We start from the raw sequence: 27,990 nt of genomic DNA, 5'->3' as shown, positions 1-27,990 counted from the left end.
TTACGTCCGCTTCCGCACTCACACTTACTTGAACTTCACACCGCACAGCTTTTAAGCGGCCCCATATCCGACCTTCTCCAGCAAGCCAATTCCTTCAATTGAGCTCGGCATCTGGATTATCAGTCCCCAAACACAAACCCAAGCTTCAACTATGCCTTCCTCTGACGGTAAACTCCGCGTCGCTATCATTGGCGGCGGCCTTGCTGGCGCAACGCTCATGAACGCCCTCCTCAAGTACTCGCATCTCTCTCCCGAAATATTCGAGTCCGCGCCTGAATTCTCCGAGCGCGGCGCTGCGGTCGGTATAGCGCAGAATGGGCAGGCTGCTTTGGCTGAGATAGCGCCCGAGCTTGCGGGTGCCTTGGATCGAGCAGGAGCGGTGGTGATGAGCTCAAGTCGGGTTAGGATGGTGAGTTGGGATGGTGAATTCCGCGTGATGAGGAGAGGAGGGACGCAGTTGGGGCAGTGGGAGTCGTTAATGAAGTGTACTAAACTGATGAGAACATAGGCTTCGGGCCCTCACACCGGCGCATTGGCATTTGATCTCACTGGCGAGCAGAGAGGAAAAGTGGTCCACCGGAAAGCCCTGCTGAACGAACTCCTAGAACCCATCCCCAAATCCCGCATGCACACCAGCAAGAAAGTCACCGACATTGCACAAGCCAACGACTCCGCCACTGGACCATTCAAGCTGCACTTCCAAGATGGCTCTTCCTACATCGCCGACGCCGTAATCGGTGCAGACGGCGTCCATGGCTACGTCCGCACCCACATCCTCGGAGCCGATCACCCAGCCCTCAAACCCAAGTTCGGCGGTTTCTGGGATTCGCGGTCTTTGATCCCAATGGAAAAAGCGAAGGAGCTGCTTGGTGAGCACTATTTTATTGAAGGGGACCAGAGACAGCATGGCTGGATCGGGAACGGTGGTTTCTTCATGCATGATGTGCTGGATGGTGGAAAAACGGTGCAGTGCGTCGCTTGTGCACAGACGAACGAGGAGTGGGGCGAGGATGAGTGGAGGAGAGATCTGGATAGAGAGAAATTGGAAAGTACATTTAGTGGATGGACAGAGAGTGCAATCAAGAGAGGCATGATTGAGGTGAGTGCATTCCGGTAGTTGCCGTTTCGGAGGGGGCGCTAATATTATGTAGTGCATGCTGCAGAACCCCGAACTGAAAGCGTTCGCGGAGTGGCATCACAAGATCGATGCGCCTACCTATGCCAAAGGTCGGGTAGTGATGATGGGCGATGCGGCTCATGCCATGACTCCGTGGCAGGGCTCAGGGGCGGGGCAAGCGATCGAGGATGCGATGGTTCTGGACGCGCTCCTTGGAGAAGTGAAGGAACCGAAACAACTCGAGGCTGCTTTCAAAGCGTATGACCAGGTCCGCCGGCCGAGGACGCAGCGTATCATAGCATCAAGCCATGACGTGGGAATGGCTCTATGCGGTAGGGGCTCCGGTGGCTTGGATGTGGAAAAGCTAGCGGATTTGCCGCCGAAGTGGGTGTTCATCCACACCCAGGACCAGAAAGAGCATATCAAAGGGGCTTTAGAAGCTATGCGAAGCATAGTATAAACGGTGGTCGTCGGGAAGGGATCATTCGGAGCACCGGGAATAGGAGCGAGTCCAAAATAACGCTCGTCGATTCGTGGGAATCATTCAAGAAGGGCGATTTTAGTAATGTAGTGCGGATTGCTTCCTACGCACCCTGCTCCACAAGTTGTTGCAATCGCTTTACTTGCGTCCGCGTATGATACCCCAGTTGCGATTCCACGTCATTTAGTATGTTCCATAGGCGCGCTTTGCGTGCTATGCCGTCGATATGTTTCGCCGCTACATCTGCACGTTAGCTATGCTTCTGTGTCCGTGCAGTACACAATCTCTCTATAAGGCTCGGGAGTCTGGGAAGCACGAGCCTCAGGAAAACACTCCTACGAGGCTTCGAGGGCAAGGTAAACGCGCGGTGGGAGAGAGAGAAGACATACCGTAGTACAACCCGTGCGAGGCATTTACGCGCAGCGAGTCAGGAAACTCGGATATGGAAATGTTGACTATTGCTATTGCTTGGTCTTGGATGAGTGGTATGTAAGACACGTCTTGGAGGGTAGGCTCTGTATAGAGCAGGATGTGGATTATGTGGTACCAGAATGCTCCAGCAACTGTGTAATGTCAGTGTATCGTTACGACATATTTTGGAAGGAAGAGAAACGGAATAGGTCTGCTGACCGAGCAAAGGAGGAGAGAATGGGCTGTGACAGGTGAGATAGCGGGGACCTACCGGCCGCTGTGACAGTGAAGTACACCTTCCGGAAACCCTCCTCATCGGCTTCGCCGTATGGAATGCCGACAAAGGTGTCAGACAGCCCTGCACGCCACTCCTCCAACTCCCGCAGAAAAGCTTCTCTATGCCGTTTCACGGCCACCGTAGTTCCTTCCTCGCCGTACACAAGGTTGATGACGCGCGCGAGAATCCACAGGACATGATTACCCAGCACATCTTCCCTGGTCTCGCCGTATTCCAACCTTACGGCCCACTCCTCCGGATTCAACATAAGCGGCTTCTCATTCGCGAGTGCGAACCCAATCTCATGTCGGACATAGATCCAGAAATTGGCGCGGTCGATGCCGGTGGATTGTGCGGTTATGTTGTGGTTTTTTATGAGCATGGTGAGGCCGAGGAAGTGGCGTCTGTGGTGTTCCGAGAAGATGCTCGCGATTATTTCGTAACCCGAGAGGATGATTGTCGCGGTGAGTGCATGGCCATGGGAAGGTGTGTTGAGCTCGTCGATTAGGAGCCTGAGAGACTGCCCATAATGTTCACGAGCAACGGGATCCCAAGAGGAGTTATGTCTTGAGTTGGCGAGCGCGAGGTGCTTTGCTGTGACGGCGCATATGCAGTGGAAAAGAAGGGGTGATGTGAGCGTTAAGCGCGGTATGGAGAGTTGATACGTGCTCGCGTGGTCCATGAGATCCATCCATGTTGCTACAGTGCGAAGGTAGGTCTGGAGCAGGAAGGCTGTCTCGGGAGTCAACGAGACCGCTAATGCTGTACTAGGAGGAGACGTTGGAGCTGGGAGGGTTGGAGGATCGAGGTTTAGATATAAAAAGACGTTATCAGGAGGTGTTTCATCAGAAGCGAAATCCACGCTTGCGAATGCCTTGAAGATATCCCATGTTGAGCCAGGAGCTTCGGATGACAGAGGTGATGGATCATTGCTGCTCTGTGCTTGAGTGGTAGGTTCCGCGCTTTTGTTCCAGGTTGAGGGAGCTATGAATTCGGATGGTTTGCATTCGAGGTTGAGTCGCTCGCAGTTACCGCACACGGGCTTCTTCTCGTCGCAGCGGGAGTGCCGGGCTTTGCAAGTATAGCTTGCATAATTGTCAATATGCGGGGTTATGATAGATGACATGTCCGGCGTACCTACCAACCTATGGGTTAGTCAGCAAGGGACATCCCTCCAAACGTAGCGGAACACGGAGCAGCAGAGTGTCTTAATTCTGGCTTTGGGATGCCAGGCCTGACGACCTACAACGTGCAATTGTGTCCCGCCACGTTGGGTCTAAATGGTAGAGGCTTCCTCACCAGTCTTTCTCCGAGCGCCTCCTCTTCGTTTCTTCTTTGGAGGAGCAGAATCACTCATTCTTGGTGCCCCTTACGCTCGGTAGTGGATAGTCCAGTTGCGATATTGTTTCGAGACTGCGTAGAACCTAGTGCCTGGCGAGTGCGGCTACGTAAGGGGACGATTTGGCGAGACGGCTGCTGAATAGTATGGCGTTCTGGAAAGAGGGATCTCCGAGTGTCAATTGCTCTGGTTTTGATAGAAGCTACCATAAGCAGAGTGTCTCGTAATGAAGGGCGGTGGTTTTCGCACCGGCCTTTGACGGACCGCGGCAACGGTGGCTACTCTAGACGATGGCTGTGTCCAACGGGCGATAAGGTAACAGAATCAGCCGAACCTCAGGCCTAGCCGCGCTCAGACTCTCTGTAGCATCAGCCTTCTGAACGTCTCTTTGGACAGCTGACATGGCTCACACTATGTCACGCCTCGGACGCCAAGTCGGTCAATGCGGTCATTGGCGAAACGATCAATGACCATATGTATCATCGAACCCCATCATTGATGCAGGCAGATGAAAAGCGGTTGGATATCACAGTGAAGACAAGATGCCTATCGAACATGGGCCTTGAAGTCAGAGGATCGACGTTCGCGCCAAGACTCTGGGTCATAGATGTTCACGCTATCACGTGTCAGCTCTCCCCACCAGAACGTTTAGAGCCCCATTGTCGCAATTCTCACACCACAACACCCCAATAAACTCCAGTTCGGCCGATCCAGCCCTACGTATTAAATACCGCCCGCCTGCAGAACGCCACAGAACTCCCACTCCCTGTCTGCTAGAATCTTCTACCACTATCCCCCACTCACAGCCCCGCAACACAGCTCTTCAACAGCCAAACAGACACGAAGACAGCCACCACGACTGCTCATAGTACGATACTACCTTCAAAATCGTAGCATTGTCACGCCTGTCATCATGAAAGAGCTCTACATCCACCCCCCGCTCCTCAATTCCGCCAATCCTTGGTGCACAAGCCTCGAGCAGCTGCAAGAGCTGTACGCTTCGCCTTATACCGGGGCGGTAACGACACGAACTTCGCTACTCCACGGCTTCCCGCACGACCAATCCGTTCACCAATTCACCTTCTACAACCCGAGCACCCACCAAGCGGCCGGCGCAAACCCTCTACAATCGAACAAAGCGCACGAGACCGGCAGTTTGAACACGCTGGGATATAGTCCGCTACCACTGAAAGAGTACTTGGGCTTCATCAAGACAATATCAGATAGCCTCCCTGAGGCAGGACAAGAGAATGCGAAGAAGGCGATTCTGAAGCCCTTCATCATTTCGGTGACGGGCACAGTTGAGGAGGTTGTTGAATGCTATAGGATGATATGCGGATATCAACACGTTACGCGGATGACGTTGGCCATGGAGGTCAATCTCTCGTGCCCAAATATCCCGAACAAGCCACCGCCAGCGTACAATTCTGCATCCTTGCTATCGTATCTTACCGCGCTAAAGGAGGAGGTCGCGCGGCAACTGGAACCGGTCTCTCCGTCCTCGGCCAATGGCTCGAAAGTACACGTACCAATCGGGATCAAGACGCCACCATATACGTATCATGATCAGTATCAGCAGATGATCGACGCGCTGCTCGCCTCCGCCACAATTGCGCCGGCGCATCTTCCCTGTCCAGTCTCCTTCATCACAGCAACAAACACCCTAGGCTCGTCTCTGCTCCTATCGCAGAAGCTGGAGTCCTCGGCATCACCACCAACTTCGCCAGGAGGGTCGAAACCGCGAGAGGTCTTCCACCATACGCTAAACTCCGCCACCGGAACTGGAATTGGCGGCCTGGCAGGCGCTCCTTTGCATCCACTTGCCTTGGGCAACGTGTACACGATCAAGGGTATGCTCTTCCAGCACTCGGAACTGGAGCAGATTCAGATCATTGGCGTTGGAGGCGTTGAAGACGTAGACGGGTATCAGCGGATGCGCGCGGTCGGCGCAGCAGCTGTAGGCGTTGGAACGGCGCTGGGCAGGAAGGGCGTAAAGGTATTCCAGGAGATCTGGGAAACGCCGCAGAAGGGTCGTCCGTTTTGATGGATGACTACGCGGCTAAACGGGGAATTCAAGGGTCTACTGGAGGAGTACGATGGCGCGCACACATGTGGGTGCATGGCAAGGCGCGAATGTACGGTAAATACCCAATCGATCTCTTAAAAAGCTAGAATATGATTTCATCGATCTCTCATCGTATCTAGCTGTTTACTTCCTCCAGGCCCAGTGCCGCTTCCCTTCCCCCCCTCGGCCCCCGCCCACCCCATCCCATTTCTCCCAGCTGCTCCTCCCCAATCCTCCCCTCTGGAGTTCTCACCTCGATCCTCCCCTCCACAACCTTAACTTTAAACCCCTGTGGCAAAAACGCCTTACCATACTGTTCCAAAGGCGTTGTCTTCTCTTTAAACATCTCCACCGCCTTTCCGATAAAAGCGAGCACGCCAATCATCCCATCCTCATTCTCTTGAAGCGCGTTGAAGAAATCCTCGTATACTTGGTCGTTGTCGGGGTAAGTAATGTGCAGCGTATCCATGAAGTGGAGTGCTGAGTCGTAATTTGATCTGGGTTCAGTATCAGATTCGGGCTCGAGGTCTGGGTCGTGTTGGGGTATAGAATCCTCATGTATGATGGCGAAAGATTTGTCCTCGTGGCATCTCGAGAGGAAGGAAGTGCGCTCAAGTCTGTCGTTCTGTCAGGGATGGCCTCTTCAGCGGCCCGTTGTCCTCCAGAGGCTTGGTTGGGAGACATGGCTAAGAAACAGACTTTCTCGGCGACTGTTTGACACGGATCTGGCTGTGAGGAGCCATATAGCGGTGGATACGGATACCGGAGGCCGCCTACAGGGCTATGGTTGACCGAAAAGGGGATGCACGCAAGCTTGTACAGTCTAGGCGTCATCTCTCAGCCTTACCCCTCCAGGGCTCTTCTGCCACAACACCACACCCGTTATTTTTCAGACTACCACTTGTTCCGTATTGCACACAGTTTGATTAACACACAAGCATACATGCTCGAGACTTTCGCCACTCAGTGCTCGCTTCCCTCCAATGCCGTCAACTTCGACTCCGCTCCGAACGTACGCGGAACCTTGGATATCCTCTGGACGTGTCTGACGATCCTCATCCTCTGCACTTGGAGCATTCAGCATCTCAGCGTTCCGCCTCAAGTGTTTCCTCGAACGAAATCGCAGTGGTTCCGACGTACTCTCTTCTTAGCGAGGCGTAAGGCTATCTGGATGCTGATTACTCTTCTCGCCCCTGAATTCACTTTTGGACTAGCATTGGCGGATCTCCTTAGCGCCGGTTCTAATGTAAAGGACTTGAAAGGGTATGCAGACGAAGACGGTGTTCCCTGGACTTACGCGCATGCATGCTTCGCGGACACGGGTGGGATTGTAATCTACTTCCCACCCGACTTGAATAATGCGGCAGAGCCTACAAGTGAGCCGATGGATTCTCATGGTACGAATCCTTAAACACCATTTCCGGGTCCTCCGCTAATGCATAACTTAGTACTTTCTGCTTCTGAGTTTTTTAGTAACAGCGCAAGAGACGGAGGTCGAGGAACATCCCTGCGGTGCCATCTGCAACATAACGAGATCCGGCCTGTACTAGAATCGGCCGTAACGCCTTTTCAGATTTTTAGTGGGGGACTACTGCCGGAAAGTGACAGGAAGAGCTCGTTGAACCAACCCAAGCTCGAGGGAATTCGATGAAGAACATGGCCAGCATTCCTGGAGAGGACGATTTCATCTCCGAGACACGACCAACGTAATACTCTTGAGCTGGATTTTCCTGGGGAGCCCCTACCCGAAAGTGACGGGAAAGGCTCCTCGGAACAACTCAAGCTTAAGGTAATTCGACGAAGAATATCGCCAGCAGTTCTGTCAAAGGCTGATCCACCTCTAACACACGACTAACATGGCGCTCTCGCTGGGGAAGCGTTTAATTATCATAACAACTCAGGTACCCATAATTCAAAAGGCGCTTTGACACGATCGCTAGTCGCAATGCGTCGAAGTTCGCTAAGTATGGCGACATTATCTGGCACGGGCATCCTACGAACAAGGAATTGGCAAAGGAGGCTTTCAAGGAGTACCGATCGCAAAACGATGGGTCCGTTGGCCGTACAGATCAGGAGTGGCTTGCAAACAGCCAAGGTGATATATGGGTGCTCGATGGCACTCAGCTCACTTTGGCAAGGCAAGCCAATTTTGTTGATCTACCATATTTGACGGCAGACTACCTTGACGACAGGAACAAAGGGGATGCCATTGTTAAAACCCTGGCTCTTGTTCAGGTTCTATGGCTGACCATTCAGTTGATCGTCCAGAAGACTCGCAACTTGCCCTCGGCGCAACTCGAGATCGTCACTCTCGCTTTTGCGGTTCTAGCGGGCATCACTTACGCCCTACTCTGGAAAAAGCCGCAAGATGCGAAGACTCCTGTCTATATTCCGGCGAAGAGATTCCCCAATCCGAGAGAGTTGGTAAAGCTAGCGGAGGCATGCCCGCGTCATTGGACAGGGGGGAATACGGTCTGGATGTTAAACGGGTGTATGCATTATGGAGACTCCCACTCTTTCCTTTCGAGATTGAGCTTTTATGGCGGCGGGGGTCTCGGTGCGTTTGTCTTTAGTTCGCTTCACTTGCTTGGAATTCTGATTTCCCCTCCCATTAAGAAAGACTGTTTTGGCGCGTAGGTACACTTCTGACCTCCGTTCTCCCTTTCTTCATATCTTGCTTGCTCGGCTTAGGTGATCATTTTGATGAGCAAATTCAGGGTATGGGGTTCGTGGGGGGATGGGCATGATCATCGTATTGGCGATCTCGTACGTATTGGCGCGGGCTTATATTATGGCGGAAGTCTTTCGTGCGTTGTGTTTTCTTCCATCAGGTGCGTATGTCGCTACCTGGACGAGTAATGTACCACATGTCGGATAATTCGGTTGGCTGCCGTTCGATGCAACTAATACTCTTAGAGTCGCGAACCGGACGGATTTTGGGTATTGAGACTGGACAGAAGGTATATTATGGCGTCGATGTTCGACAGCTTTGAGTACAAATAGAAGAAGAGTCTCGAAGTTCCCTACAAAAGCGATGCCGGGAATAAAGCTGGAACTATGCTGCACAATAGCGATCGTCATCAGGAGTGGAGCTACAGCCGCCTTTCTTTGAAATTGTGGATAGCTGGTCCTGAAGGCCTTCAACGGGTAGGGCCAACTTGTCTTGCGTTTAATTGACGACATTCCCTAACGTTCATCGCGACATCCGGGCAGTGCGAATACCGTTTTGGGCCAGGCGAGAGCTTCCCAATCTTGCGTAAATTTGCTCATCGCGGAAGCTGCAGTTCGACGGGGCCAAAGCTCCAGCCACCACCGATTCGGGCTCAGGTGTAAAAAGACGCACCAGTGTATCAAGATCAGGAGAGCGATATCATCATCCTTCAACAAGAGCAGAAGGAACTCGTTTCGCAAAGACCGGGGCCACTGGATATAATGACGCCATACTCTGGGGTACCCGTCGCAGTCCACGACCCAGTCCTTGAATGCGTTGAGGCCTCGAATTCGTGCTTCTTGATCGTCATCTAGCACGGCGTAGGACAAGACGGCATCTTCCAGGGTCTTGATAGCGGCTTGGGCCCTAGGGTCAGGAGGCCTCATTGACAGACGGACCCGGTGTTGAATGAAGGGCCACATGCTACTCTTAGAAAGAAAAGGGAAGACCTCCCGGGCCAGATTCGCAGACATCCTTAGCACATGAAGTGTTTCCATATAGTCGAAAGCAGCATCCGGACATGTCTGCTGGGTTGCAAACTGGAAGACAACAACAGCTAACCCAAATATGAGGACTGCTGACCAGTTTTCTTCGTTGACGACGGGAGGCGTATTTCGGAACAGCGTTGTCGCATCAAGATGTTGTCGGTAGGCTAACGACCGATCATGAGGGACGTTCTGGGGATCGTATCTTTCGGAGTAGAGCGAGACCAGAGAAAACAGGGCTGGCTGAAGGTACTGAAACTTAGAAGCGGGCTTAGCCAACGACTGGCCCCAAAGAGCCACTTCATTTCCGGAGAAGGGAATGGCCGAAAGAGTGTTTGCTAGGCACGCTCTTACACCTAAATCAAGGTACGGGAACCCGGCCGACACGTCGGCTGCGAGACTCATTCTCAATGGACTAGGTGCCAACGGGTATGCAGAGTAGGCGGATATGGTGGCTTGGTTTTCTGTAAAAGCCGTAGCCCAAGATGGCCATTCACAGTTCTCCTTCCGCCGCGTGCAGTTCGAGCAAATAGGAGCTTGCAGATCGCACTACATGATTGTCAGCAACGGGGCGCGAAACGGTCTGTAAAGCTCAGTACTTTTACGCGTCGCTGCTTGCACCTTAGGCAGCTATTGCGACTTTTCGAGTGGACTTTTCGCATGTAATAAATGTATTACCTAGGTATCTGGGTAATTAGGTGCTTTCACTCGAAGACGTTTTGATCGAAAACACCCAAAGGGATGAAAATAAGTAGAACAGGATCACGCAGCCCCGGAAGAGAGATGAGCGGGCGACATATTTCGGACGTGAAACGAGATGCTCAGACGTCGTGGCTATGTTGAAGAGGCTGGGCTGGCGGTGATAGCTTCCGGGGTCGAAATTTCTAACCGTATTCCGCTTAGTGTACGAGCTTCCCTGCTGAAGTTCTTTTGAGTTGCGCAGCGTCTTTAACGGCATCAGCGTCTATTGCGAAGAAGATCTCTACTCATGAGGTTTAAAGTGCGACGGCCACTTACCGGGTTATTATCATGGACGTCAGCCACGAGGAATATAAAAGTGCCCGAGGTTGCTCACCGTGACTCAGTCTATCTAGCTTTTCCTTTCTTGTCTCCCTCACGTTGTAGGTCCTTATCAAGAAGTCTTTCAACATGAAATTTGTACTCTTCCTGGCATTTTCGGTTTCGCCATACCTTTCTTCAGCATGTCTCCGCCATCAATCTGTGCCAGATCGCGACGAATCGGAATGTTATGTCCGCCGAGGAGATCCCTCACCCTTAGGCAAGACGGCTATCATGAACGTCCGTGTATTCGATGGCACCTGTATGAGTCCTCCCCGGACCGTCATAATCGACCAAGAACATATATCGGGGTGTTCTGACGGCGTCACAAACACCATTGATGCCTTCGAGCAATTCCTCATACCGGGACTTATCGAAAGCCATACCCACATTTTCAGCATTGCGGACCTTGAGAACATGACTTCGTACGGAATTACGACGGCTCTGAATATGGGTATGTACTTGAGGGACACATACTATCATGCCTCGCCCTTCAGCGTGCAAAACAGCACCGAGAAAAGACTAGGACATGCTTAGATGTTGCCTCCCTCTCCCCTTGGTTGAACATCCGCTAATGGGTACTCGCGGTGCCCCAGCCTGTCGCAATTATACGGAATGCGCGCTCCTCAAAGGTCACCTGGGGCTCGCCGAGGTCTTAACGGCAGGGGTTCCAGCCGTAGGTCCGAACAGCTCCCATTCCAGGATGCTCGATCTTACTCCTGGCCAATTGATTTATCCGACTTCGGATCCTGTGGAACTGGTAGATTGGGCGTTTGGCAACAATTCAGATTACTTCAAGATCACGGTCGAGACGAACGGGCCTTCACCGGAGCTGCAGACAAGGCTCGTCCATGCGACCCACGCTCTCGGAAAGCAGACGATGTCCCACGCTGCTGATTTGACATCGTATCTTCAAGTCATAGCTTCTCGTTCCAATGGAATTCAGCACACGCCCGATGACGGGAATCTTTCGGCCTCCGCTATTCGCGACATCAAGCACAACGGGCAGTTCGTAACACCGACTATGGCCATCTTCAGACTAGCCTTCTCGAACCCCGCGGTCATCCAATTCCTCAGTGGTAGTGGTGGCTCGAAAGGCAATTCTTCCTACAGCACCGTCCGCGCAAACGTCGCAGCACTGCACAAAGCGGGCGTTCCGATCCTCGTAGGCACCGACTCGATAGGGACGATAAGCGCGAACGTCTCCCTCCCTTTCGGGATCACCCTTCATGAAGAGCTTCAGAACCTTGTCGATATTGGAATGACACCAGCGGAGGCCATCAACGCTGCCACCAAAGTTCCGGCAAAATACCATAGGTTGGCAGATCGAGGAATCATTGCTCCGGGAATGCGCGCAGATCTGCTCCTTTTGAAGAGTAATCCTCTGGTCAACATCTCCAACACTTTGGATATTGAGGCCGCCTGGGTCGGTGGAAGACAGGTAACCAATGTCACGAGGGTAGGAATAGCTTAAGGTGGAGGCGAAGGCGGGCCGTTGCCCTGCAGAAAGTACTCTAGCCCTGGTTACTCGTGTGCTGTATAATTAGCTTGTAGCATAGTTAGCCATAGTGATGAATGGTTGAGGGCATATTAAAACAGCGTAGCTCAGACCTTTTCCATCCCTTTCTAATATGTAGTCATTCGGGTGGGGGTCTGCAAAAAGGGGGTTGTTGATGTTACAATGTTCGATATGCGCAGAGCAAAGTGGAAGTAACCCCTTCTATATGACAACCTTTGGAAAGATGTCGAGGGTTGTATTGCTGTTGGGCCTTGACGTCTAGCGTGGTGGGCACGGACCACCTATTCTCGCGATGGACGCGTCGAGGAAAGCACGACCAGCCCTAACACCTCCACACGACATCGCCCGCACACAGCCATGAGCACTGCCAATGACCTCCTACGCGTTGCATTCGAAAACAATGCTTCAAGCTGTGTGTAAAGATCCCACCGAAATTCTTGGCCTCTCGACAAAACGCGACACCCAGCAAAAGTCTCAACTGCCCTCCAAGAGGAAACGAGATACGATCTGCGGCCTTGGAACCTTCACCAAACCCTTCACGATCAAACCGTACCCAGAGTCGCCATATGGCAAGCCCACCAGCCTCAAACCTGTCCGGGTCATCGGCAGGTCACAGCTTCCGCTCACCTTTCTCGACACATCCGCCGATGATGGCCTAGTCGCGAAACGTCTCTTCTCCGCCTACATCGATATACTCGAGCAATATGACATTTCACACAATAAAGAGAATGAGTCGCCCAGGGTTCTTATTGCGCGATCCGAGACGAAGAGGGCACTATATGTTGTGGAACTGGTCCAAAGCAGGGTATACAGTCTGTGTAAGCTTGCGGGGTGGTTGAAGGAGAAAGACGTCGGAGAGCTGTGGGATCCCGAAAGCCTACGGTGTTATCCAATGTTACCCATGTCGGAGCATGGTGGTAGTCTAAGAGGAGAGTGGTGGCGGCACACCACGGTAATTGCTGAATTAGACAAGGTGCCCGTAAAACGCCCCAGGCTATCGATGGTGCGACCGAAACCGAAGCCCCAGCTTATGATACCGCAACCTATACCGCAGGTCGTCCACGACGGAGAACCCACACAGGAACAACCTGGGCCAAGCATTCAGCATCTTGTCCCAGAGGCTATGGAGATTCCTTCCCCACAAGAGCAATTTGACGCTCTGGTGCAGCACTATCTGGACGCCATATATATCTCTAAGACTTCTCTCGCATATCTCGCCAAAGGCCCAATTGCTCGCATCCGCAATACGTTTACATCACCCGACGAAGGCGCACCGCCCACATACGAGCTAGTTACGTTCCTACGGTCCATGCTTTTGAGCCACAAAGCCCAGGAGAAGAAGTACCAGGACAAGCTTCCAGAAATGATCAAGGCGATCCCTCCCGGATGCTTCTCGGACGAAGAATTGGGCGAGGGAACCACGAAACAAAAGAAGCCGAAGAAGAAAGTGAAGCTCGGCCGAGAGGGCGTTTATTCCTTTGAGCAGGAGATTGTTAAGAGGTGGTGGATGTCTGAGATGCCGAATGCGGAAACTCATGGCGAGGAGACTATCGACCAGCGCATCAAGAGACGCGTCGGGGATCTGCGGGTCCGCGAAGCGCTAGCTCAGATGATTCTGATGCTTGAAATCATCGCCCTCGAGGTCCTATCTACGTGTAAGGGACCGTCAGAGGAGGAACACAATGCCGTTGAGGAGTCGCAGACGCAAGGGGCATCACAGGCCAAACCAAAGAAGCGTAAGAAGAAACTGGAAGATGTCAAACTCTTGCTGGATTTGCTGTTGGATAAACTATGCATCTGGCAATCTGTTGAACAAGAGGGAGTATTGGACTTTGATGCAAAGGTACCCAAACAGGACAGTGGAGCAGGCGCCTCGGGTCAGCGCAGCGGAAATGATCGTCTACAAGGCTTCTGTGTCGAAGTTGTTATTCCTTTCTATATGAGTCGACTCCCTGAGCAAGCCCGCATGATCAACAAAAAGCTGGGCGGACCAGCGCATGCATCGCCTCCGAAGCGCAAGGCAATGAGGCCTCCAGCGACGTCGCGCAAGTCTAGCGACCCCAAAGAGCCCGATACGAAGAAGCCCCGCCGCGCCTTAGGGCGAGTGGCTACGGATACCACCGGACAGACGAGCCAGCGACGAGCCACTCCATCTTTGAGTCGATCCGCGACCGACTCTGCTCTCATAGATGGCATTAAACGAGAAGGGAGCGAGGTTCCCTTATCCGCAATACCATTCCAGCGCAGCCCATCGGCTGCCGCCAGACAAGCGATGTCTCAATTCAAACATCTCAAGGGACGCGAGATTGACTTGGTTGCACCATCTGCGGCAGCTGCAGCAAAGATGAAGCAGAAGAAGAGAGTCGAGGAGGATCTAAAGGAGGCTATTACGGCCTTGAAGAAACCAAATCGTGGGCTGGCTGCTGGAAGCTACGCGGATGATATCGAGCGGCGCGGTCTCGGTCTATCTAATCGATCAAGGAAGCCGGCAAATCCTGTTAGGAAGATTGTCAAAGATGTGCAAGTCTCAGCAACGCCCCGAGTTGCTAAAAGGACCAAAGACCTTGTGGAGCAGACGCCAGTCCATCATCGCAACCCGTTCTTTAGACCTCGCGAGACTAACGCGCCACCTTCGAGCGACTTTTGCATTCCGTCTTCAGCCGCACGTCCCTCTTCCTCTACAGTCCCTGCGACTGTTCAACGTAGTGTAACAGCCCGAAAGATAGGCGGTATAGGCGTCGCCGAGACACCATGCAGAGCGCTGAGCAACAAAACATTTCTGACTTCAGGGGCGGATCGAAAAGCAGTCTTTGCGACACCATCGAAAGTGAGAGAATTTTCGCCTGATTCTCCGGCTCAAGTCCTTCACGACACTCCCACGAAAGCTGTGGCCTCGTCCCCTCCAGACAATTTGCCCATGATTCCTCCCGCCGTATTTGCGACACCTTCAAAAGGAGCCACGGCCGTACACGTTACTGAGTCCCCGTTACCCACTTTCTCCAATCCAACAAAGGATGGCGGAGAAGCGTCTATCTACGATGCATTGGGCTGGAATGACGAGGATGAACTCTTATGAGATTGGTTTATTTTGCTTTTACTGCATAGCGAGCGTGCATGAGGGTGGAACAGATCTTGCTTTTCGATCGAGCATTGGGCGGCGTTGAAACGAACGGTATGTTTATGACAATGCATTAGGTCCCGGGCCTTCCCCCTGTTGGAACTGTTTCAGTCGGGCCGACCTCTGGTAGTTGACTTCGAGGCATGCTAATTAGACAAATCCAATGCATGAAGTTAGCTGACAGTATGATTTGACCCGTCACTGTCACTGTGCGTTATGACCTGCAAGCAGCCGCTCTGTACGGTGCCCGAACATCTACGTGCAGCTGTCACGATGACTTCCCGTCGGCGCGGGAACACGTGCACCACCATTACCCGTGGCTGCCCTGCCAAAGATGACATGGCGACTTAGATGCTGGTCGCACTCAGTGTATTTGACGCGTCGAGCTCTCTGGTTCCGCATATATTGGTACCAGAAGAAGCACGGAGGGTGAAGGATGAAGGGGAACGGGGGTAGCAACATCGATCCCTGCGCGAAGCCATCCGGGAACGGGGCTATTAGCATGAGGTCACACTGCCAAAGCACCAATTGCAGGCCCGGTAGGCACGGAGAATAGCGGGCGTCCTATCCCATTGCCGGGGAGATCGCTGCCAGTAGCTTGCCCCTAAACAGCATTGCTGAGGACGGGTGGTCAATGCGGCCATCTGAAAACCCAGAGCTCATCTCCCTATGCCGTCGCAGGCTGAGAAATAATTGATGTCGCACGCGTCCTCTTCGTGTCTCCCGTTCCCGAAGCCAGTCTCACCTTCTCCGACACTTGCGCTGCACACTGTGCCTACAGAGACGGCGTGCTGCTAACGACCCGGGAACTCCCACCATGTTCAGCTCCTGCGACCCGATATAACTCGGTACCATGGCAGCAGCACCTTTACCCGTCCCCGCCGGGCTTCCCTCCCCGCGGTCGCCGACCCTCTCAGAGATCTCCATGATCCTGCCAGAGGGCAACACACTGCGCAGCGTGTCTCCAAGCCCGTATATCGAACGAGAACGGCCACCCTCCCCTTCTAGCTTCTACGCGCACTCGAACCGCTCGACGCACACCATCAAGCTGGCCTCCGCGCCCCAGGGCCGGCGCGGGCCTTCACCTCAAATTAAATCTCCACCTCTTTCGGCGCAGAGTTCGCGCTCGACGCTGCGCAACATGAGCGACTCAGAGGCAAATGCGAAGGCCTCGGGCGCGCGCGCCGATGCGCTGGCGTCCTCGCCAACCATTCACGATGCCCTCACAAGCCACCCACCGCACGGCTGGAAGAACCCACCACCGCGCAGATACAGCAACACCTCGAGCTCTGTGAACAGCGAGGATTTTGAGGACATGACGAGATGGCCCGGGTTCGATAGCCAGGGCGGCTTCGACGACAGTGGAGTGGACCTGGAAGATGAGGAGGACCGCGACCAATTCCCGGTCGATGTGCAGGGCGACGAAGACACGGACAATGAGCGATGGATGAACGAACAGAGCGACAACGAAGACAACCACTACTCGTCCGATCTGTACTCGAAACGCGCAGAGATGATCCTGGCCAACGCCAAGAAACGTCTGAACGTAGGCATCGACGTCGGAAAATACAGTGTATAGAAGCTGACAGTGACTAGGTTATGGAAGGAAACCTTAGAGGCGCTCGCCAATCGCTGGTGGTCTCGCCGACACTCAATGGCATGAAGATGGCATCTGAACTCTCGCAGCAAATCTCAGCAGCGCGGGAACGAGACAGGAGATTGTATGCTGGAATGGGACCCATACCTCCCAGGACCCGACCATACTATTCTTCGCTACTCTCCACGAACAACAGCCCGGGTCACTCACGCGGTTTGAGCGAAACCTCCGTCCCTCTGCCCTTCTCTCCGTCGTACATGACTAGGACCGTCCCAAACAAGCGCGCATCGAGCGCCATGGGCATCACGAGCGGACCATGGTCGCCAGAGGGATATGGATATGGGCGTTTCCCGATACGAGAGACACGAAGTTTTGAGGTTATGCGTGATCCTCGCAACGGGTTGGGACATGATGAGCGGGAGCACTCCTTGCGTTCTCATTCCAGGGGCTCGCGATCGCCCCCCAACGTCTTAGAAACACTACCGGAAGACGACGACGCACCAAAGCTACATCGTTCAGCTTCGACTACGAGCAGTCTGCGGGATCAAATGAACGACCTCAAGGGCAGGATATCGAGCCTGAAGATAAGGGCGCAGGAGGACAATCTTCGACGGCGCAGTATGCAGACCCTTCGCACACCCAGCCCTTTCACTTCTGCCGAGATATGGTATTCCGGCACAGAGGCCTACAAGAACAGTGGCTCTCCGGTAACAGCTGACGCAGGTGTGGGGATCAAGACGGAGTCCCCCACCAGGAAAGCGCTGTATGAGGATGAAGGGAGCGATTCAACCCCGAGAACGACTACAACGACTGCAACATCGGCAGATCACATGCGAACGCTAACCCAAGGGAAGAACAATATTGACCGGAGGACGGTCGATCGCAGCCAACATCATACGGCAGACCATTACGACGATTCTCAAGATGCGGAGCCCGAGGGAACCGACGACGATGTCAACGGTCAAGACCTGAGCGGCGTGGAGGAAAGCGATAACGACTTCGTATCCGTTGAAGGTGACGAGTACGAGCACGGAGGCAGCAGCATCTACGAGGATGCTGTTTACGAAATGCCGGTTGCCGAACGCCATGAAGACCGCGTAGATGCATTTGACTACGAGCATTTCTTTCTGCACAGTGCAATGGGCACCTACAGCCAGGGACGCCGCAGCTCTAGCTCAAGTTCAAGTTCGACTGATTCTGTGGCCACCACCAGGCCGGTTACCGCCATCCAAAACCACGAAGATTCAACGAGCCCAGCCAGGAGAATCTCTTATCACCAACGCAATCCCAGCGTAGACTCAATCTCGACCATAGCAAGCTTTGCTACTGCCGCAGAAGAGCAGCCCGATGACGAGGAAGAGAATGAGCAGATGGACCGTTTCTCCCAACAACTTCTTTCCAACCGTCAGTCTGTTGCACCGCGCCACGCTACACCAAACGGGCTTACGTCGCCTCGCTCCGATTCCGCAATCAACATGCGACGAGTCAACAGCTCACCAACACAGACGTCAAATATTTCCCGCGGCTCCTCACCTGCGAGCGACCTTGTAACCGGCCTCCAGACCTCCAAGATCTTCTCCATTATGCTCGAAACACCTAAAGAGGAGCCTCGTCTGGCGCTCAACGAAGAAGAGAAGCAGCTCATCTACAGTTTGGCTGCCAGTCTCCAACAGGTTTGTGCGAATCTCCAGAGCACGGCTGGGGACCAGTACGAACGCAAAGAATGGCGGCGGCGACTTGATGAGGCGCGCAGGATCCTCAATGGCGAGGAGCTTGAGGGCCAACCATTCTAATATGTTCTAACTGCATGTCACTCGTTACTTTCTATTTATCTCAAGGATAGGTAATGTCTACTTTCTATTTTGCTGCGCATTAGCGATCTGCAACTGTACAATCCATCTCATCGACTAGGTTATATCTTGCTGATATTCTGTTTCCTATGTACCTACGCTCTGGGTCCCGGACGAGCGGCCACTCTCTTAGTCGTTGCTTCGGCGATATCGCGGTGGCTAGTCCTTTGTATTTCCCTTTGGATGGGCACTTGTTTGCCCTAGACGGATCTCTTTTAGGAGGCCAGCATGCTTGGCTGCACGTATGTATTGATACCCGGGGTGGAGTAGAGCGCAGCGGTGAAAGTGGGCATCTACGAGCGACGGACTGACTTTAATTCATGTGTCTACTTTTGCATGGGGTAGGGAGCTGTCTGAATAGAAGCTGTCAATTACGCAATGCTACATGGACCCGATTGAGCTGGCTTGGGCCTGACCGTCTTCTAGAAGGGTATGGGAAACGGTACCCTGCGTGTCAAGAGCGATGAACCACGGCGCCTCCCCCTCCAGTTTCTGGGTGACAGCTGGTGTCTATTGGCCCCACCTGCAGCCCACTCTAGCATGACGGCTACCTAGCTATGGCGATGCAGACGTGCGTTGTCTCTCCTCGCATTTGCAATTGCGGACGTGAGGAATGGGGACCACGCGCATTCACCGGACGTAAAGGGGGTCCCGCTAAATTCTCGAGCAGCTGTCATGGCCCTCCTATTGGGTCATCGAGGAGTTGCGGTGTAGGCTCTTCTCCAGCCACGACGTGTTGCTCGTCAAGGCCGCGGCCGGGCAGCCAATTGCGGGCATTTTCGAGCTCCCACTGCTCCCTCTGGGTGGGACACGGGGGCGACCCGAGCCTGGTCCATCCTATGCGGTATCCGCAGGAGCAGGGAAGACAGCCGTCGGCTTCACGCTCTATGCACAGCGGCATTCACCCACCTCTAGGGCTCAATGCAGCTGCGGCAGCTAGGCCAACAAATTTTTGCCTGGACCCGATCCTCTTAACGCGTGCATATCCTTCTCCAACTACCTAGGTACTCCGTACTGCCGTCCGATCTGATCGCTTTTGTTTACATACATCTCGAACACCCTGCGAACGCTACGCGCTCCCTCCACCCGGAACTCGCTGCCCGCCGCCAGCCCCTCACTTTTCGCGCTCCCGGATGTGAATTTCGACGCTGGCCCGCGCGCAGTGTGCTTGAAACGCCAATCGTTATCGGGGGCCGTCAAATGGCCCTCTCCCTGCCTCGATTTGAGTGCCCCTAAGCCTATTCGGAGCCCACGGCGTCGCCAAAACACACACAGAATTCGAGCCTTGTGACCACTCGCAGCTCAGAAGAGGACCCTTTCCGCCTGCGCTTCCAAGCTGACCTGCAACCTGCATCTCCTGCATCGCCCATCCCGCCACGCCAGGAGAACTCCCCTACCACGACTCTCGCTGATCGAGCACCTCCTGCAGCCATTCCCGGAGAACCAGCTCTGGTGCGCCGGCCTCTGTCACCGAATATCCGCTTATTGGAGACATTTTTTTTCTGCTGTGCGACTTAATCCTGTCTAGACGCATCACGACCCGCTGCGGATTGCTTCACTGCGCGATATCCAGACCTCGCCCGCCGCCCACCATTCACACCTCTCGCCTCACGACTCACCGCCCACCGCCCACCGCGCAATCCTCGCGGATCCTCACCACCGCTAATGTGCCCGCCTCCCCCGCCGTGCTCTCTCTGTTTGCGCGCCTCCAGATACTCGGGTCTCTCGCAGGATGTCTCCCTCCGCCAGCTCACGCCGCGCCGGCGCCGTCGCGCCATATGCGAGACGAAAGACCCGGCCGCCATCGAGGACTGGGTCGGCTGATAGCTGCAGGAGCAGGAAATCTGAGTCGAGACAGCACAATATGGCGAGTTGGTGCGAGTTTGAGACAAGCAGCTACACATCTGGAAGCGTGACTGCATGCGAATCAGAACAAGGGGACCTTATTACAGAACTGATGGAGGACATCTTCCAAGCGATGGACCGGCTGGAACGCCGCGACAAAGGGAAGCGCCGTGAAGACGGGCACACAATCTCGGTATGACGACACAGCTCTGTTTGGTCCAAATCCCCGCTTCTTTGGTCCTTGCATTCCCCATCCTTCGAATTGTCGGGCTCGCGTTGAGCACAGGTCATCATATACGCCTCAATGTCTACGGGTCACGTCTAATAACCAGCAGATACACGACCTCAACACCCAATTTTCTACACTGGCCCCGGAAACGCCAGCACCCTCTCCAGAGCTCTGGCTTGAATCGCCGCAGAGCTATTCCCAGCCGCCGCCGTCTTACGATGACACGCTCGCAGACCTTCCGCCCGACTACACCACCACAGATGCGCTAGCCACCGCGCAAACGCCTGAATACACGCTGTTCCCCTCCCTCAACCCTTCACTGTGCTCCAATGTCCCCAATTGCCTGCGCATAAGCTGCAACACGTCGCCGTCTTCTTCTTTCTACCTCGACGAGAAATCGTTGTACGCGGACATTGAATTCGGCTTCAGCGAAGACGGGGTCAGGTCGCACGCTAAGAAAAAGAAGAAGGGCGGCGCTGCGAAGGCTGCGTGGGACGATGATGACGACAAGAAGAAGGAAGAGGAGAATGCTGGCGGCGCGGGTGGTGGCGACAACGGCGGTGGTAATCCTCCTGCGGATGGAGGGGGCGGGGATGCGGGCGGTGAAGGTGGAGACGGCGGTGACGGGGGTGACGACGGGAATAACGAGGACGAGTGGGGCGGTTGGGACACCGGTAAGAAGAAGAAAAAGAAGAGCAAGAAGGCGCAACAAGAGGAAGAGGAAGCCGAACGCAAGCGCAAGGAAGAGGAGGACGAAATGGAGCGCAAGAAGAAGGAAGAAGAGGCGGCGGCTGCGGCTGCTGCAACTGCCGGCAATGACCTAAGCTGGGCCGATCAGGTAAATGACGCTAATCCGGACGACGACTGGGGAACGTTCGCGACTGTTGGGGGAAAGAAGAAGAAGGGTAAAAAGGGGAAGGTACGTAATTTCGGTTGCTTAATTACACGTTGCAATGCACTAACGCTTCTATAGGCGGGTGAACCCGCAGCACCCCCTCCAAAAGACCCCGAACCACCTGCAGCAGACCCAGCCACAACATTCGACGACATAAATCTCGACGATACCGGAGGCGCGCCGAAGATTGAAATGAATTTTGGTGATAGCGGCGCATCAAAATCACCAAGTTTCGGTTTTGGCGGCCTTGGCAGTTGGACGTCTGGTTGGGGAGCTAAGACTTCCTGGGGCTTTGATTCAGGACTTGACAGCTCGAAAGATAAAGATGAAGGCAAAGATGATAATCCGTGGGGATCCACGGACAAGAAGAAGAAGGATTCTTCGGGCTTTGACTTCAATTTCGACGCCTTCAATGCGACCTCTGCCGAGCCGGCCCCGGTAGTGGAAGACAAACCAGTCGAAGACGATACCTGGGGCTTTGGCTTTAGCAGCAAGAGCAAGAAGAACAAGAAGAAGGGCGCAGCAACTATTGTGGAGGAACCCGCTCCCGAACCAGCACCAGAGCCTGAAAAGCGAAAGGAGGAGGAAGAGCCATGGTCGTCATTCTCATTCGGCAACGCCAAAGACAAGAAGAAAAAGAAGAAAGGAGCTACGCTGATTGAAGAGACGCCTGCCGAACCTGAACCGGAACCAGCGCCAGTGCCAGTGCCGGCGCCAGAGCCGGAAGCCGCGAAAGAGGACGACCCGTGGGGTTGGGGCTCCGGTTCTGTGGGCAAGAAGAAGAAGAAGGGGAAGAATGCGATTGAAGAGATCAAGGAAGAGCCCAAGGTCGAGGAACCTCTACCCCCGCCTCCGGAGCCCGCACCTCCGGCGGACGACAGTTGGGGCTCGTTTGCCATGACCACCAGCAAGAAGAAGAAAGGCAAGAAGGGCGCGAAAGAAGAGCCCGTGGTTGAGGAGCCCCCACCACCAGAACCGGAACCGGAGCCGGAGCCAGAGCCAGAGCCCGTCGTTGAGGAATCGATAGATCCTTTTGCCGGTCTCAGTAAGAGAGAGCGGAAGAAGTTGGAAAAGAAGATGAAAGATGAGGCTGAGCAAAAGCAGAGGGAAGAGGAAGAAGAGGCTGAGAGAAAGCGTAAGGAAGAGGAAGGAGCAGCAGCAGCAGCAGAGGCGGCGGCGGCAGAACCAGATCCGGAGCCCGTGAAAGAGGAAGAGGACGATATCTGGGGCGACTGCGGCACTAGCTCAAAGAAAAAAAAGAAGGGTAAGAAGACTGGCGAGGAGCCACCGCCACCAGAGCCTGAACCAGAGCCTGCCCCTGTAGTAGAAGATAAGCCAGCAGATGATCCATGGGGCGATTTTGGGACGACCGCCACGAAGAAGGGCAAGAAGAACAAGAAGGGCTCTGTTTCTGTTCCCGTCCCTGAACCATCGAAAGAAGAACCCAGCGTTGAGCCTCTGCCTGAACCAGTTGTTGTGGAGAAGCAAGAGGACGATTGGTCTAATTGGGCATCCACGACGACAACGAAGAAGAGCAAAAAGAAAAAGGGCGCCGGCGAAGAACCACTTCCGCCTCCGCCAGCTATCCCGGAACCGGAACCGGAACCAGAGAAAGAGAAAGAGAAGAGCGAGGGTGGAGACTGGGGCTTCAGTTCCATCTGGGGCGGCAGTTCTAAGAAGAAAAAGAAGGGGAAGAACTCCGAACTGGAGCAACCGGAGCCCATTGTGGAGGACCCAGCCACAATTCAGAGCCCGGATGGATTCGAGGAGCCTAAGGCAGAAGAGGAAGACGACTTTGGCGTTCCGTCTTGGGGCACGAAGAAGAACAAGAAGAGCTCCAAGAAGGACACCCCTATTGAAGTCACCGAGGAAACGCCCTCCGCGCCCGTTCAGCAACCAGATGAGGAAGACCCGTGGGGTAGCGCGTCCTTCAACATCGGAAAGAAAGGCAAGAAGGGCAAGAAGTCGTCCCTCCTCGCTCCTCCCCCTGTTCCCACGCCGCCTGGCGAAAAGATCGATCTGCTCGACCCCGTGCCCGAAATGCCACCCCCGAAGGCGATTGAGGCAGCCCCAGTTGAGGAGAAGAAGGATGATGATGATCTGTGGGGCTTCACTTCTTCCGCCAAGAAAAAGAAGAAGAAGGGCGCCAAAGAGGCGCCGGCAGACGATGGCGGAAAGTTAAGCAAGACGACCACGAAAGACTCAGCTTCCAAGGCGCCCAGAGATACGTGGGATGACCTTATCAGTCTCGACGAGCCAAAAAAGGAAGAGAAGGAAGACGCTGCCTCTGCTGCCAAAAATGCCTGGAGCGCATGGGGCACTGTCACATCCTCCAAACCTAGCAAGAAGGAAACCCCGAGGGAGAAAAAGGCCCGAGAGAAACGAGAAAAGGAGGAGCAAGACCGCCTCGAGAAGGAGGTCAAAGAGAAGGAAGAGGAAGAGCGGCGTGAGCGCGAAGCCAAGGAAGCCGAGGAGGCTGAGAAAGCCAGGAAAGAGGCGGAAGAGGCAGAGAAGGCCAAGAAGGAAGCAGAGGGTAGCGCAGGATGGGGCAGCATATGGGGTTCCTCGAAGAAGAAGGAGACCACCAGACAGAGGCGAGAACGTGAGGCTAAGGAGAAGAATGAACGCGAGGAAAAGGAACGGCTCGAGCAAGAGGAAAAGGAACGTGCTGAGAAAGAAGAGCAAGAGCGGCTTGAGAAGGAGCGCGAAGAACAGGAGAGGATCGAGAGGGAAGCAAAAGAAGCAGAAGAAGCCGCGGCAAAGGCCAAGAAGGAGGCAGAAGAGAGCTCAGGGTGGGGAGCTAGTATATGGGGCGCGACAACAAAGAAGAAGGAGAGCCCCAGGCAGAGGAGAGAACGCGAAGCTCGAGAGAAGAAGGAGCAGGAGGAACAGGAGCGATTAGACCGTGAGGCTAAAGAAGCGGCCGAGGCCGCTGAACGAGCTCAAAGGGAGGTGGAAGAGGCAGAAGCAGCTCGTCTGGCAGCGGAGAAAGAACTCCTCGGAAGCACTTCGACGAAAAAGACGAAGAAAAAGAAGGGCAAGACAGTCCTCGAGGAGGCTGCTCCTCCACCACCACCTCCGATCGACGAAGATCTACTCAATCTTGTCAAGGATATACCAGCCGCCGATCTTCTTGCTGAGCTCGAGAAAGACACCCAGAAAGAAGAGTCCGGCGGCTGGGGAAGTGCTTGGGGCATCTCCCTCCGCAAGACCAAGAAGGCTGAGCCCAAGAAAGACGAGGTGATCGCTGAGTCAGCGCGGGATCTTCCGGACGAATCAGCGAATCTACCAGAAGCGCCGATTGCTGACGAACCGGTGGTCAAGGCAGCAAGGTCATCGGCGACCAAGAAGTCATCCACTAAATCCGGTGGCGTGGTTGCCGAAAGATTAAAAGCACTGCAGGAGAAGAAGAAGGCGAAAGCTGTGGAACCGGAGCCGGAGCCCGAACCAGAACCTGCCCCGGAAGAGCCTGCACCTCCTCCGCCTCCACCAGAGCCTCCAGCTGTCGAGGTCATCGACGCGACTCCTAAGAAGTCTTCGAAGTCCAAGAAGGCCACCACCAAGTCGTCAAAATCAAAGAATAAGGAGGTCTCTCCACCTCTCGTGATCCCCGACCCCGAGCCTGAAGCGGCTCCTAAGGTCTCTACACCTGTCCCAGGTGGCTTCCCCATGGATGATGAGATGGATTTGATTGATCTCAACGTCTCCGCTCCTCCGCCACCTCCAGCTGAGCCCGAACCCCCTGCTCCAGAACCCGTTGTGGTAGACAGGAAGTTGAAGAAGTCCAAGAAGAGCAGCAAATCGAAGGCAGAGCCTGTTATTGAAGCGCCCCCGCCACCCCCCCCACCCCCGCCAGAGCCTATCGAAGAAGAGCCCGCGCCGATGGATGTCGACGAAGTCCCCGGCAAACTCCCTACGCCGCCGCCCGAAGCAGAGGTCGTGCCCACGCCGGCCAAGAAAGAACGCGCAAAAGTTGTGCGCAACGCGGGCGCCGCGTCCTGGGGCTTCTGGGGCGCTGCCGCTGCGACTGCCGCCTCATCGCGACAAAAACCAGCCAGAAAACAATCTGGCGACGATGCGACAAGCACAGCAACACCAGCCAGGCCCAGCGTGTCCCGTTCTAAGTCCGCGCGCGTGTCTTCGTCCACCAAAGATAAGGATGTCATGTCCAAATCCTCAGGATCAGACAAGATGTCGAAGACGCCATCTCGCTCAAAGACCACGCGTACCTCTACCGGACTTGCATCGCTCTTTGGAGCACCACCACCATCTGCGCGTGCGAAAGCGCGCCGTGCGTCAGCTACGCCGCGCACACTTTCCAGAAGGCCCTCGATCGATCAGGACGCCGCTATGATGTCGCCACCGCAAACAGATACGGATGTTAAGGTCTCCTCGAAAGCTGCTAAGGTAATGGGCATGAAAGGTTCTGTCAGCAGGCGATCCAGTACCAGAGACAAGGGCAAAGCCAGAGGTAAGAAAATCGCCCCCAAACGGCGGAGCGTTCTAGGCTGGAGGCGTAAGCGGAGAAATCGAGCTAACCGAATGCGTGCAGCTGTACCCGACCCGTATCCTATAGACGACGACCTGGACATGCTGGACGACGACGCTCCTCCTTCACCAACACCCGCACCAAAGGCAGAATCATCGCGTCGCAAGTCGAAATACGAAAACGTTACTCCTACAGAGCCGTTAACAGCTCCACCTAGCGCCGACGATCCTGTTGACATCGATCCGATGGATGCGGAGCCAACCCCAGCTGAACCGCCCCGCCGCGAGCGATCACGCCGCGTGCGTGGCAACTCCAACGCGAAGGACTCCATGGCAGGAGCAGCCGCTGGAGCTGCGGCTGCGACAGGATTCATGAGCATGTTTGGACTCGGTTCGCGCAAGAAGGCTGGAGACGACGATAGGCGCGAGCGCCGCAGGACTGCTTACGAGACAGAAGACGAGCGCAAACGCCGCAAACGATCATCCACTCGCGGCGCCGCGACCGAAGATGAAGCGAAACGATTGCGACACGAACGCCGAAGCGTGCGACGCTCGTCGACCATGCCTAACGGCGATGCCGATATAGCAGCCCACGGCGCAAATGGCAGCAGCGACGCCGAAGCCGATCGCGAAGCCCGACGGGCAGAACGCAGGGCCAAGCGACACGCAGAGAAGGAATCGCGTCGTGCCGAAGTCGAAGAGGCTGAGGCCAGAACTGAGCGTCGCCGCGATCGAGAGCGAGACAACGAAGGCGCCACACTTGCGGAGAAGAAGGCTCGCCAGATGGCTGAGCTCGAGCGCCGGAACAAGGAAGCTGAGGAACAGCTTCGTCGCATGAAGGAAAAAGAAGACCGGCGCGGTGTTCGCGGATCGCGCAAGCCTACGGAAGACCGAGAGTATCGTTCATCTCGTCGCAAAGAAAAGGAACCAGAGAGCTCACGCCCTCGCAATGAGCGCCACCGGTCGCACATGGACGAGGACCCTGAGGAGCGCCGTCGCCGCCGCGAAGAGCGTCGCGCCAGGCGCAATTCCGAGTATCCGACAACCAACGGCGAGCCCATTACGGACTACTTCGACGAGCGCAACGGAGCCAGTCATCGATCTCGCCATCGTAGCTCCCACCGCTCGAGGGAGGAAGAGAACATGCCGTACCTAGCCAAGGGTGGCGACAAGACCTCGTCGTGGGTCGACTCGTTGTCGAATGAGCCGCCGCTCCCCGTTCCCATTGCCGAGACGGTCCTAGACGCTCCTCCGGGCGCTCGCGACGGTCCTGGGGACGACGAATCGCCATCTGCTGATGAGGAGATCCGTCTTCGCATCCATAAGAGCAAGCGCCAGAAGGATCACGAGCGAGACCGCGACAGAGACCGGGATCGCGATCGCGACCGGGAGGCAAGGCATCATCGTCGTCGATCCCACTACGAGGGCGCACGAGGAAGTGATGAGGATCGAGAGAGGAAGAGTAGGAGGAAGAGCTATGCCGCCCCTCCGGCGGCGTATGCTGATCCACCGGTTCGGACTTGGGATGGAAGGCCGGCTGCTGAGGGTGGCGGCAAGAGAGGAAGTTGGTTCAAGAAGATCGCTGGCTTATAAACGAAGCTGGAGGAACGTATTGGATAAAGGGCAGCGGGTGCAAGCGCGTTTGGTTCGATTTGATCTTGTTTAGGCATTGCGTCGGAGTTTCTTCACATTCCTATCACCTCACCCTTTTCGCATACCCTCTGTCCCCTCCGAGCGAGCGATGTATAACGTATTGCATGGAAATGGCCGGTTGCATATGGGGTTTTCTTTTTCCGTGTTTCGTTTTTCGTTTTCGTTTTCGTTTTCGTTTTCGTTTGGGAGTCTCGAGGATCAATCATCCTTCTCTTGTCGAGCGGCATCAGTACCGGATCTTGTAATACCCACTTCTTGGATACGGAGACACGATACCCTGCATGGGGCTGGCTGGCTGGCTTTGTAAGAAGAGGTGTTAGGAGAGATACTCCCTTGTCTTTTACGCTTGTT

At 54.7% G+C, this 27,990-nt stretch overlaps 10 protein-coding genes across 10 annotated transcripts; 7 read left to right on the top strand and 3 right to left on the bottom strand.

Moving 5' to 3' along the window:
* Positions 1–151: 151 nt before the first annotated feature.
* Positions 152–1,577, top strand: BU26DRAFT_526409 (FAD/NAD(P)-binding domain-containing protein; the record flags this gene model as incomplete). Its single annotated transcript, XM_033830698.1, has 3 exons — positions 152–409; positions 509–1,099; positions 1,164–1,577. 3 exons carry the CDS (start codon positions 152–154, stop codon positions 1,575–1,577), a joined length of 1,263 nt encoding a protein of 420 aa, XP_033690750.1.
* A 124-nt stretch (positions 1,578–1,701) lies between these two features.
* On the bottom strand, positions 1,702–3,412 carry BU26DRAFT_557248 (uncharacterized protein; the record flags this gene model as incomplete). Its single annotated transcript, XM_033832436.1, has 3 exons — positions 1,702–1,835; positions 1,988–2,161; positions 2,281–3,412. 3 exons carry the CDS (start codon positions 3,410–3,412, stop codon positions 1,702–1,704), a joined length of 1,440 nt encoding a protein of 479 aa, XP_033690749.1.
* An 892-nt stretch (positions 3,413–4,304) lies between these two features.
* On the top strand, positions 4,305–5,825 carry BU26DRAFT_512704 (FMN-linked oxidoreductase). The gene has a single exon (XM_033827451.1). It carries the CDS (start codon positions 4,539–4,541, stop codon positions 5,667–5,669), a length of 1,131 nt encoding a protein of 376 aa, XP_033690748.1. The 5' UTR covers positions 4,305–4,538; the 3' UTR covers positions 5,670–5,825.
* Positions 5,826–6,633: 808 nt separating this feature from the next.
* On the top strand, positions 6,634–8,437 carry BU26DRAFT_498525 (uncharacterized protein; the record flags this gene model as incomplete). Its single annotated transcript, XM_033826343.1, has 5 exons — positions 6,634–7,087; positions 7,139–7,233; positions 7,299–7,396; positions 7,631–8,247; positions 8,382–8,437. 5 exons carry the CDS (start codon positions 6,634–6,636, stop codon positions 8,435–8,437), a joined length of 1,320 nt encoding a protein of 439 aa, XP_033690747.1.
* A 202-nt stretch (positions 8,438–8,639) lies between these two features.
* On the bottom strand, positions 8,640–10,223 carry BU26DRAFT_598597 (uncharacterized protein). Its single transcript, XM_033835035.1, has 2 exons — positions 9,986–10,223; positions 8,640–9,935 (listed from the first exon to the last, which is right to left on the bottom strand). Exons 1-2 carry the CDS (start codon positions 10,046–10,048, stop codon positions 8,877–8,879), a joined length of 1,122 nt encoding a protein of 373 aa, XP_033690746.1. The 5' UTR covers positions 10,049–10,223; the 3' UTR covers positions 8,640–8,876.
* Positions 9,995–10,440, bottom strand: BU26DRAFT_7246 (uncharacterized protein). Its single transcript, XM_033836274.1, has one exon. It carries the CDS (start codon positions 10,342–10,344, stop codon positions 10,081–10,083), a length of 264 nt encoding a protein of 87 aa, XP_033690745.1. The 5' UTR covers positions 10,345–10,440; the 3' UTR covers positions 9,995–10,080.
* Positions 10,441–10,493: 53 nt separating this feature from the next.
* On the top strand, positions 10,494–11,919 carry BU26DRAFT_545284 (uncharacterized protein; the record flags this gene model as incomplete). The annotated part of the gene is made up of 2 exons (XM_033831781.1): positions 10,494–10,899; positions 11,042–11,919. Exons 1-2 carry the CDS (start codon positions 10,536–10,538, stop codon positions 11,917–11,919), a joined length of 1,242 nt encoding a protein of 413 aa, XP_033690744.1. The 5' UTR covers positions 10,494–10,535.
* Positions 11,920–12,293: 374 nt separating this feature from the next.
* On the top strand, positions 12,294–15,259 carry BU26DRAFT_512701 (uncharacterized protein). Its single transcript, XM_033827450.1, has one exon. The coding sequence runs from the start codon at positions 12,365–12,367 to the stop codon at positions 15,038–15,040; it is 2,676 nt and encodes an 891-aa protein (XP_033690743.1). The 5' UTR covers positions 12,294–12,364; the 3' UTR covers positions 15,041–15,259.
* A 513-nt stretch (positions 15,260–15,772) lies between these two features.
* Positions 15,773–18,921, top strand: BU26DRAFT_598593 (uncharacterized protein). The gene is made up of 2 exons (XM_033835034.1): positions 15,773–16,628; positions 16,679–18,921. The coding sequence occupies exons 1-2, from the start codon at positions 15,936–15,938 to the stop codon at positions 18,470–18,472; spliced, it is 2,487 nt and encodes an 828-aa protein (XP_033690742.1). The 5' UTR covers positions 15,773–15,935; the 3' UTR covers positions 18,473–18,921.
* Positions 18,922–20,261: 1,340 nt separating this feature from the next.
* Positions 20,262–27,579, top strand: BU26DRAFT_498520 (uncharacterized protein; the record flags this gene model as incomplete). The annotated part of the gene is made up of 3 exons (XM_033826342.1): positions 20,262–20,567; positions 20,710–21,522; positions 21,577–27,579. The coding sequence occupies 3 exons, from the start codon at positions 20,262–20,264 to the stop codon at positions 27,577–27,579; spliced, it is 7,122 nt and encodes a 2,373-aa protein (XP_033690741.1).
* Between the last annotated feature and the right edge of the window lie 411 nt (positions 27,580–27,990).

Source organism: Trematosphaeria pertusa, assembly GCF_010094035.1.
Source record: "Trematosphaeria pertusa strain CBS 122368 unplaced genomic scaffold BU26scaffold_1, whole genome shotgun sequence".
NCBI lineage: Eukaryota > Fungi > Ascomycota > Dothideomycetes > Pleosporales > Trematosphaeriaceae > Trematosphaeria > Trematosphaeria pertusa.
The sequence above is the reverse complement of the archived record's forward strand: the minus strand, read 5'-3'. Positions and strand labels throughout refer to the sequence as shown.

Bases quoted from the DNA above. Each gene is read 5' to 3' on its own strand.
- BU26DRAFT_598593 (XM_033835034.1), top strand. From the start codon at position 15,936: ATGGCAGCAGCACCTTTACCCGTCCCCGCCGGGCTTCCCTCCCCGCGG. The intron at 16,629-16,678 runs GTAGGCATCGAC...GACAGTGACTAG, and splicing joins ACGCCAAGAAACGTCTGAAC to GTTATGGAAGGAAACCTTAG.
- BU26DRAFT_512701 (XM_033827450.1), top strand. From the start codon at position 12,365: ATGCTTCAAGCTGTGTGTAAAGATCCCACCGAAATTCTTGGCCTCTCG.
- BU26DRAFT_598597 (XM_033835035.1), bottom strand. From the start codon at position 10,048: ATGCGAAAAGTCCACTCGAAAAGTCGCAATAGCTGCCTAAGGTGCAAG. The intron at 9,936-9,985 runs GTACTGAGCTTT...ACAATCATGTAG, and splicing joins GCAAGCAGCGACGCGTAAAA to TGCGATCTGCAAGCTCCTAT.
- BU26DRAFT_7246 (XM_033836274.1), bottom strand. From the start codon at position 10,344: ATGCCGTTAAAGACGCTGCGCAACTCAAAAGAACTTCAGCAGGGAAGC.
- BU26DRAFT_512704 (XM_033827451.1), top strand. From the start codon at position 4,539: ATGAAAGAGCTCTACATCCACCCCCCGCTCCTCAATTCCGCCAATCCT.